The sequence below is a fragment of the Patiria miniata genome, unplaced genomic scaffold (assembly GCF_015706575.1).
Source record: "Patiria miniata isolate m_02_andy unplaced genomic scaffold, ASM1570657v1 HiC_scaffold_23, whole genome shotgun sequence".
Classification (NCBI taxonomy): domain Eukaryota; kingdom Metazoa; phylum Echinodermata; class Asteroidea; order Valvatida; family Asterinidae; genus Patiria; species Patiria miniata.
In genome coordinates, this window is record NW_024037062.1 from 1,708,992 (window position 1) to 1,719,979 (window position 10,988).

General features: G+C 39.4%; 1 protein-coding gene across 1 annotated transcript; it reads left to right on the plus strand.

The window, feature by feature from the left end:
• Positions 1–1,242: 1,242 nt before the first annotated feature.
• LOC119731099 (carbohydrate sulfotransferase 3-like) lies at positions 1,243–3,530 on the plus strand. The gene has a single exon (XM_038204115.1). The coding sequence runs from the start codon at positions 1,882–1,884 to the stop codon at positions 3,421–3,423; it is 1,542 nt and encodes a 513-aa protein (XP_038060043.1). The 5' UTR covers positions 1,243–1,881; the 3' UTR covers positions 3,424–3,530.
• Positions 3,531–10,988: the final 7,458 nt, after the last annotated feature.

The following is a 10,988-nucleotide window of genomic DNA, read 5'->3' on the forward strand; positions in this document are numbered from 1 at the left end:
GAGATTTTTGTTGCCTTGAAAAAGTGTTGTCTTTTCCAATGTAGAGAAAAGTTTTCCCCTGTTGACCATAGACCTTTATCATGCTGCCACCATTTCAGTCATGTTCCCTGTATCCAATAACAGTACTGAATGATAATGTGTTTTTTTTGTGCAAAAAGGAACCTGACTATTTTTCCTTCCAGTCTCGCTTTGGTTACGTTGATTTGAATGGAAAAAATCAGTCCTTACAAACAACACGGCACATAATATGACGAGCACAAATGAATTTGATGGAAATACCTCTTATTTTCCACCTGAATAGGTATCATCCTTTTAGCCCTATTTTATAACCTTTTTCAGCATCAGAAATATGTCAAAATATTTAAGAAATTGCACAAATTAATGAAAGCTTTTTGAAGCACCATTGGAAAGGATGTTCTTTTCATTTCTGCAGCAACCACTGTGCTGTTTTCATGATTTTTTTCTTCAGTATTTGAAAGAGCTTTAACTCTGGGCTTTAATCTGATATCTAAAACAGAAAACTTCACAGATTTTGAAAAAGGCAAATATTTCGGGGCTCTATTTGGGGGGTCACCCTGTATCAAAAGGTATAACCTCCAAAATCAGTCTTGTTACATGTACCAAGACTTATTCACTGGTAAAACCAAAATTATCCGGAACCATGTCAGAACTGACGCTGGCCCAATATGAGGGGTCAGTGACGGTCAACAGAATATGCTCCTGCTCAGAGCGAAGCCAAGTGTTTGTCGTTGCTTTGTTTGTGTTGGTTGCGAAGACACCAGCGGACTAAGGATTTTTTTTTTAAATAGAGTGGTCTTTTGTGCTGAAGTCACTTACAAGAGGAAGGAAAACATATTACTGTATTCTACACGGGTACCAAATGCCACAAGCAGTGAAGCGAGATTCGCTTCATTGTCTGACGTCATTTCAGGAAAGGAACTTGTAGGGTTTCTCTGGAAAATGTAAAACATGCAGAACCCGGCAAAAGGGCCTGTTTTGAAATCTGCCACCCTCAACCAGGGGCGGATCCCGGTTTTGTTTAAGAGGGGCGGGGGAGGGGGTAGCAGGTATGTGTTTTTGTATTTACTTTTTTGGCGGCCTAGAAAGGGGGGTTTAAACCCTAACCCCTTTGATCCTCCACTGGCCGCCTAAATCCAGAGATTTACTATATTGAGCGTCTGGAGCCGGTGTTTGTATAATCCTTTCCAAGCTACGGGGTTAATCTGCCTCATAGTAGACTTGGTAATCCATTACGTAAGAAACATGTTGTCCAGGATGTCGTCAGGGAAGTGTGTGCTATGAGCGTGCGATGTTTATTCTGTAAAACGATGGTGGCCACTTTTTCTCTTAAAATGTTCGTCCCCGTTGTCCTGGACACCTACTGGGCAACACTCGGTGTTGGTGTTACACTCATGCAAAACTGAGCTCCAAAGAAGAAGTATGATGTACATCGCCTTTATGGCGAAGCTGTGTGTGACAAGTCCAGTGATTGCCATCTTTTGTGTCGACCCACTTAAGATGTTTTCCTTCCCCTTATAGCTACGACCGGAGCTCCGTGTTTTGATTGTTTAGAGCATTATTAACAAAGGTGTGTACACATAGAACTTGTTTGCACTGAGGATGCACTTTCCTTACTCAATATGATGGGCGCGGATAGGATCGTATTCTCAAACTTTTATTCTTGAGACTGCATGGGTCTGGAGAACTGGAGCTGCAGTAGTGGCTTGCAAAGTAAAAAGATGTACATGTAAGCCGCATCTACGCACATGCAGCTATACTGTACTTCACGGATTAGGCTTACAAGAGTATTAAGCACGTAAACGTTGGATCGACAATAACTTGTGATGCTGCGTTAACGCATTTGGATATCTACGCTGCACAATGACATCAAACCGCCGTTTTCTTCTTCTGGGGATGGTCTTGTCGTCTGCTGCTTGGGTCGCTCTTATTTATATCGAGGCTCATGTGGGGATGTCATCCAAGGTGGTCCAGCTGTGGAAGAACGATCTGCCTGACGCAGGATTTAGAGCAACCGAAAATCCGACAAGGAATGATTCAGAGTACGTCGCTGGAACTGATACTAAGACAACTCCCGAACTTCTCTTACAATTATCCGATGAGTCTTCGTTGAGTAGGTGGGTGAATGATTCTATAGCACATGAAGTATGGGCACCTGAAAACGCAGTGTCGCCGAGTACAGATCGTTTCAACGTCATGAACCAAAATGTTACTGAACAACAGTCTGGCTTGACATTTGGAGAGAATTCACGAGAGACTGAGCTAGACTTGGACGCCCTTCTCCAAGAGGTCGGTGTGATGAACGGGACTGAGACGAATCAAACAGATCTTGGACAATCATCCAGAGTAAGCTCTGATCTTAAAATTACCGAAACCAACGTGCTATCTACCCCCGACAGCAAAGTGCGCGTGATCATACTGGCCAGCATGCGCACCGGTTCATCTTTCGTTGGGGAATTTTTCGGCAGCAACAGTGATGTTTTCTATCTCTTCGAACCGGGGCTTAGCGTTTCTGAAACTCTGGCAAGGTACACCATGACGCCAGCGGTCCAGGAAAACGTCTACTTGAAAATGCTGGAAAAGCTGCTTCTGTGCGATTTCGAGAGCCTCGAGTTTTACCTTCAGTGGTTATCCAGACACCCTTGGCGAAACTTAAAGAAGATTGCGCCGCGGTTTTACGGTCGTTGCTCCCAGTACCAGCGCCAGCATCCTCGAAAGGCGCGGTGCCCGATCACGAAGGACATGGCGAGAGAGATTTGTGAAGAGAGCAAGTACATCGTGATCAAGTCCATACGCGTCCCAGACATAAATCTGCTGTTTCCCATGATCGAAGACAAGAATCGGATGAACCTAAAGGTGATACACTTGGCGAGAGACCCTCGCCCCATGATAGCATCTCGAGTCCGAGCCCTAGAAGGCAAAAGCCTCACCCGAATCTCCAGGAAAGCTCAGGATGACCTGAGCATCTACTGCAGGTACAACTGGGCCAACCTGGAGCTGGGGACCCGCCGACCCTCACTGAAGTACCGTTACATGTTTTTGCGATACGAGGACGCGGCTATGGATCCGAAAACTGCCGCCTCGAGAATTTACCAATTTCTCGGCCGCGGAGGCCAAGTTCCGGACTCGGTGCTGAAATGGATCGACTTCAACACCGGGTCCTACAGACCGGGAACGTATTCAACAGCGAGAATATCGAGCCAGGTGTACCAGAAGTGGCGGCTGACCATGCCCGTCTCGACAGCTATGGACATCCAGACGATTGGACGGTGTGAGGGAATGATGAGGAGGATGGGGTACAAACTCCTGGTGGACAGGTGGCATTTGAGAAATTTGTCTCGAGAACTGGTGGGCCCGATTCCACCGACAACTGATGACGGCAAATATGACTGGGCCTGGTTTTAAGGATTGGACGTGATGGCGAGTAGGGAGCACTACATGTACTTTTCTTTGCATTTTGCAGACAATAAGATTTGTTAACCAACCGTTTTTTTTACCATTTAAGGGGGGGGGGGCGTCATGTAGATCAATGATAACTTGTTTAGAAACTCAAAAATCTCAGTTGGGGGGGGGGGCGACAAGGTTTCATGTCGCCCGTGGACGAAAAATACACACAACAATAATAAATAACGCTGTTTAAGGACGTTCTGGATCCGCCCTTGCTTGTGTCGCGACATGTAGCAAAACCTCGCGATGGGCTGCAGTGGCAGTCCAAACAGAACATTTTGCCTCACTTTTGCACAGGAACCATAGTCCACGAGGACATGCTATCTCAAAAATTAATTGGAGCAGTGAATTGAATTTTGGCCAGATGATTGGTCACGAATAAAAAACAAAATAGACAGAAGATTTAAACGAAATATTGTTTTTCTCTCCCTAAACAGTGTCTTGTGTCGCGACACGGAGAACAACTTGGCGATGGGCTACAGTGGCAGTCCAAACAGAACATTTGCTTCACTTTTGCACAGGAACGATAGTCCACGTCTACACGCTATCTCAAAAATTAATTGGAGTATTGAATTGAATTGTGGACGGATGATTGGTCATGAAAAGAAGACAAACTAGACAGAAGATTTAAAAGAAATATGGTTTTTCTCTCCCTGAACAGTGTTTTGTGTCGCGACACGTAGCAACACTTAAAGATGGGCTGCAGTGTCAGTCCAAACAGAACATTTGCCCCACTTTTGCACAGGAACGATAGTCCACGTCTACACGCTATCTCAAAAATGAACTAGAGCATTGAATTGAATTGTGGCCAGATGATTGGTCATGAGAAGAAGACAAAATAGACAGAAGATTTAAACGAAATGTTGTTTTTCTCTTCCTAAACAGTGTCTTGTGTCGCAACACGTAGCAAAACTTGGCGATGGGTTGCAGTGGCAGTCCAAACAGAACATTTGCCTCACTTTTGCACAGGAACGATAGACCACGAGGACATGCTATCTCAAAAAATAATTGGAGCATTGAATTGAATTTTGGCCAGATGATTGGTCACGAAAAGAAGACAAACTAGACAGAAGATTTAAACGAAATATTGCTTTTCTCTCCCTAAACAGTGTCTTATGTCGCGACACGGAGAACAACTTGGCGATGGGTTGCAGTGGCAGTCCAAACAGAACATTTGCCTCACTTTTGCACAGGAACAATAGTCCAGGAGGACATGCTATCTCAAAAAATAATTGGGGCATTGAATTGAATTTTGGCCAGATGATTGGTCACGAAAAGAAGACAAAATAGACAGAAGATTTAAACGAAATAAAAATTATTGTTTTTCTCTCCCTAAACAGTGTCTTGTGTCGCAACACGTAGCAACACCTAAAGATGGGCTGCAGTGGCAGTCCAAACAGAACATTTGCCTCACTTTTGCACAGGAACGATAGTCTACGAGGACATGCCATCTCAAAAAATAATTGGAGCATTGAATTGAATTTTGGCCAGATGATTGGTCACGAAAAGAAGACTAAATAGACAGAAGATTTAAACGAAATATTGTTTTTCTCTTCCTAAACAGTGTTATGTGTCGCGACACGTAGCAACACTTAAAGATGGGCTGCAGTGGCAGTCCAAACAGAACATTTGCCTCACTTTTGCACAGGAACGATAGTCCACGACGACATGCTATCTCAAAAATTAATCGGAGCATTGAATTGAATTTTGGCCAGATGATTGGTAACGAAAAGAAGACAAACTAGACAGAAGATTTAAACGAAATATTGTTTTTCTCTTCCTAAACAGTGTTATGTGTCGCGACACGTAGCAACACTTAAAGATGGGCTGCAGTGGCAGTCCAAACAGAACATTTGCCTCACTTTTGCACAGGAACGATAGACCACGAGGACATGCTATCTCAAAAAATAATTGGAGCAGTGAATTGAATTTTGGCCAGATGATTGATCACGAAAAGAAGACAAACTAGACAGAAGATTTAAACGAAATATTGCTTTTCTCTCCCTAAACAGTGTCTTATGTCGCGACACGGAGAACAACTTGGCGATGGGTTGCAGTGGCAGTCCAAACAGAACATTTGCCTCACTTTTGCACAGGAACAATAGTCCACGAGGACATGCTATCTCAAAAAATAATTGGGGCATTGAATTGAATTTTGGCCAGATGATTGGTCACGAAAAGAAGACAAAATAGACAGAAGATTTAAAAGAAATATTGTTTTTCTCTCCCTGAACAGTGTTTTGTGTCGCGACACGTAGCAACACTTAAAGATGGGCTGCAGTGTCAGTCCAAACAGAACATTTGCCCCACTTTTGCACAGGAACGATAGTCCACGTCTACACGCTATCTCAAAAAATAATTGGAGCATTGAATTGAATTTTGGCCAGATGATTGGTCACGAAAAGAAGACAAACTAGACAGAAGATTTAAACGAAATATTGTTTTTCTCTCCCTAAACAGTGTCTTATGTCGCGACACGGAGAACAACTTGGCGATGGGTTGCAGTGGCAGTCCAAACAGAACATTTGCCTCACTTTTGCACAGGAACAATAGTCCAGGAGGACATGCTATCTCAAAAATTAATTGGGGCATTAAATTGAATTTTGGCCAGATGATTGGTCATGAAAAGAAGACTAAATAGACAGAAGATTTAAACGAAATAAAAATTATTGTTTTTCTCTCCCTAAACAGTGTCTTGTGTCGCAACACGTAGCAACACCTAAAGATGGGCTGCAGTGGCAGTCCAAACAGAACATTTGCCTCACTTTTGCACAGGAACGATAGTCCACGACGACATGCTATCTCAAAAATTAATCGGAGCATTGAATTGAATTTTGGCCAGATGATTGGTAACGAAAAGAAGACAAACTAGACAGAAGATTTAAACGAAATATTGTTTTTCTCTTCCTAAACAGTGTTATGTGTCGCGACACGTAGCAACACTTAAAGATGGGCTGCAGTGGCAGTCCAAACAGAACATTTGCCTCACTTTTGCACAGGAACGATAGACCACGAGGACATGCTATCTCAAAAAATAATTGGAGCATTGAATTGAATTTTGGCCAGATGATTGGTCACGAAAAGAAGACAAACTAGACAGAAGATTTAAACGAAATATTGCTTTTCTCTCCCTAAACAGTGTCTTATGTCGCGACACGGAGAACAACTTGGCGATGGGTTGCAGTGGCAGTCCAAACAGAACATTTGCCTCACTTTTGCACAGGAACAATAGTCCAGGAGGACATGCTATCTCAAAAAATAATTGGGGCATTGAATTGAATTTTGGCCAGATGATTGGTCACGAAAAGAAGACAAAATAGACAGAAGATTTAAAAGAAATATTGTTTTTCTCTCCCTGAACAGTGTTTTGTGTCGCGACACGTAGCAACACTTAAAGATGGGCTGCAGTGTCAGTCCAAACAGAACATTTGCCCCACTTTTGCACAGGAACGATAGTCCACGTCTACACGCTATCTCAAAAAATAATTGGAGCATTGAATTGAATTTTGGCCAGATGATTGGTCACGAAAAGAAGACAAACTAGACAGAAGATTTAAACGAAATATTGTTTTTCTCTCCCTAAACAGTGTCTTATGTCGCGACACGGAGAACAACTTGGCGATGGGTTGCAGTGGCAGTCCAAACAGAACATTTGCCTCACTTTTGCACAGGAACACTAGTCCAGGAGGACATGCTATCTCAAAAATTAATTGGAGCATTGAATTGAATTTTGGCCAGATGATTGGTAACGAAAAGAAGACAAACTAGACAGAAGATTTAAACGAAATATTGTTTTTCTCTTCCTAAACAGTGTTATGTGTCGCGACACGTAGCAACACTTAAAGATGGGCTGCAGTGGCAGTCAAAACAGAGCATTTGCCTCACTTTTGCACAGGAACGATAGTCCACGACGACATGCTATCTCAAAAATTAATCGGAGCATTGAATTGAATTTTGGTCAGATGAACAAAATACAACACTCTTTGTGGAGACATTAACTCCAAAACAACACATTGCATTGACTTCTTACATTTTTAGTAAAAAAAATTTGACTTTTCTCAAAACAAGGCAGAAATTCTTCTGGATGCAAGAGGATCATCAATCAATACTCTTACACGTACAATTTCGAAGATTCGGGCAGAAATCATCAATTTTTCTAGAAAAAGAAAGCAGATTTTGAGTGATTTTTACCTGAAATTTTCGACGAAATTTCCCCTTTAATAGCACACCTGTCCAGAAATCGATTTGGAATGTGTTGTAGGGCCCTTCAAGCATCTTTCTAGCAACTTTCAAGCAATTTCATTTTTTGGCCAAAATTGAAAAAAATACAAGGGGTTAGCCTTACATTTTTAATCAAAATTGGCCAAAAATGGACTTTTCTCAAAACAAGGCAGAAATTCTTCTGGATGCAAAAGGATCATCAATCAATACTTTTACACGCACAATTTCGAAGATTTGGGCGAAAATCATCAATATTTCTAGAAAAAGAAATTAATTTTGGAGTAATTTTACCCTTAAATTTTCGACAGAATTTCCCCTTTAATAGCACATCTGTCCAGAAATCGATTTGGAATGTGTTCTAGGGCCCTTAAAGCATCTTTCTAGCAACTTTCAAGCAATTTCATTTTTTGGCCAAAATTGAAAAAAATACAAGGGGTTAGCCTTACATTTTTAGTCAAAATTGGCCACAAATTGACTTTTCTCAAAAAAAGGCAGAAATTCTTCTGGATGCAAGAGGATCATCAATCAATACTCTTACACGCACAATTTCGAAGATTCGGGCAGAAATCATCAATTTTTCTAGAAAAAGAAAGCAGATTTTGAGTGATTTTACCTGAAATTTTCGACGAAATTTCCCCTTTAATAGCACATCTGTCCAGAAATCGATTTGGAATGTGTTCTAATATTCATGCACCCATTATTTGGATGATTGAACAAAAGTAAGTGATTTACTGAAACAAAATGATTAGTTGGACAATACATACACATTGTTACATCAGACGCATGACTAAATTATTTCGTCTTTTTATTTCTTCAAAGTTCTCATCCACATATTTTACAGCCCTGTCACATGATCACTCGTTGTCATGAATATTCATACATAACCATATTGAAGATTATTGCGAGTAATATTACCAACACCCATTACTTAAGTAGGCAAAAATACCCTTAAAAATTTTAAAAGTAAAAGCTGATTTATTTCAAACAAAATTTGTGGTTCAAATCTTGAAAAAAAGTGGTGATAATATGCAAATATGGTGACATATATTCATTGATCTTGGCAAAAGTAGTCCAATATAGTTTTGTTCCAAATTGAAATAGAAGTTTAAAATAATTGTTTGGTTGTCTCCTTTGTAATAATTTACAGCAGTTATGTCAGACACTGATTCTCAATCAACAAACACACTTGATAAAAAAGTATGTGCTCATTGTAGATTATCATTATTCATAAGTTATGAATATTTATAACGCTGATATCTATAGCATATGCGTTCATCAATAAAACAAACAAAATGAAACGTTTTAAGCGTAATTAATTTCAGCAGAACACAAACTGAAATGTAATCGCACATTTTGCATACATGTACTAAAAATACTTAAAGCAAACATGAATACAAAACAAGCCCTTAAAAAATATTAACAAGACAAATTCTGCCCAAATCGTAAAGGCTCTGAAAGTTGTTGAACACAACTGCATCCTTTGAATTTAAAACGTATCAAAGCCACGTTCTTACCCTCATTTCTATGACAACGCCACCTTCTTTAAAATGCAGTTAATAGATAAGATCTCCACATTTTAAAAACTTTTGGTTTTTAAAAAATTGAATCAAAAGTTGGAATTTTGCTTGTGTAAACCAAATATAATTCTGATATCGATAGCCCAAAACATCAAAGCTATTTCCCTGTTATATTGACATTTTTACAGTACAAATGTATTTCCAAACAAAATTACCATATAATCGTTATCTGCGTACTCTCATACATTTATACAATCATTTTTAAGCCAGAGAATGTTTAACAAAAACAATGAAACGAAAGAAAACTTATCAACAATCAATGAAAACAAAACTTAAAGTAGAGCAAAAATGTACAACTAGCATGCTTCAAATAATAGTTTATCAAAATGTTAACAAGCAATGTACATGTGACTTGGAAATAGGCCTTAGAGACCATACGCGTAGCGGCCATCGTAGAGGGCATTGTTTGTTATTTTGATTCAGTAACATGCACAAAAGACTCGCTCATGCATATCCCAGCAAAACAAGGCGTTGTCTTCTTAGATGGCTTCTAAGCATAAGGTCTATTCTGAAGTGCACGAGGGCGCTGCAACGACCCCATTTTGGGAGAACACGTATAAACAGACGTGGTAGTTACTGCTTCAACAGACATGATTTTTTTCTATAGTGTCATCATAGGCTCCCATTCCTAGTAACATTCAGTTATAGTTACATGCCGATTATGGAACTTTGAAGCAAGACCAAAATTTCAAAAGAAAAAGCTAATTTAAAATTAAGAGATGGTCTACAAGTCGCAACAGAGTCCTGGACGCCATTGGACGCTCAGAAGCATTTTTTTTCTTGATTTACGTTTTTTTGCAACCCAAATCAGAGAGGGGTTCACCATAATGTGAACACACTGGCATCTTCCGGTTCTTTTAATATCAAAACATAATGTGAAAAGACACAGATTTCAATAAATAAACAAACTCTGAGGCATTCTCATATAACTCTCCAATATGTTCCACAGTTCGACATTTCACCAAAAAGTTACCAACAGTTATTTTCATGCACTCTATTGATAAATACAATTACAGACAATACCATGAAAAGTTTTAGGAGTGTCAGAAATTTCTTCAACTACAAAAAAAATAAAAAATTAACACCACTAAATAAAAAGGTGAAATACAGAATATAGTCTGTCCAGTGTAACATAATTGTCTTCATTTTTTTTACTTGCAGCAACTGCAAAATCGTTGTCAAGGTAGCAATACGCATAAAACACCACATTAACCATGGTTACAATAAGCGTCAAATATAAAAATAGTAATTATTAAGTTGTACTTACAGAGAAAAAAAATCACTCATTATTTCTACGGTAATGGGAAACAGGAGCTATTTTACTTTTTTTTCGTAAAGAACAATTACTACGATTTATAAATTTCCAATCAAATACATTATTTACAAATGTGTACATTTTCCTTTGTTCAGTTGGCTAACGTGAAGAGAATTTAGAGGAAAAAACTGAACATGCTTGGGAAGCTCACGTGAATTAGAACTTATTCTGTGTAATTCAAAATATTTTCGGTAAAAAAATTCCCCACGCAGTTTTTTTTTAATCAATTCTAACACATTACCTCGTAAACATTTTAAAAACCTACAATTAATGTTGTAATTACATACATATTCACTTTTTTAAGGACCACTTTTACTCATTTTTTCAGCTTTTCCAACTCCTTTTAACAGATACTTTTTTCTTTCCGTCTTGTAGGATTATTGGTTATTAAATATGATTGTTCCAATTTT

Coding starts and splice junctions, on each gene's coding strand:
- LOC119731099 (XM_038204115.1), top strand. CDS start 1,882: ATGACATCAAACCGCCGTTTTCTTCTTCTGGGGATGGTCTTGTCGTCT.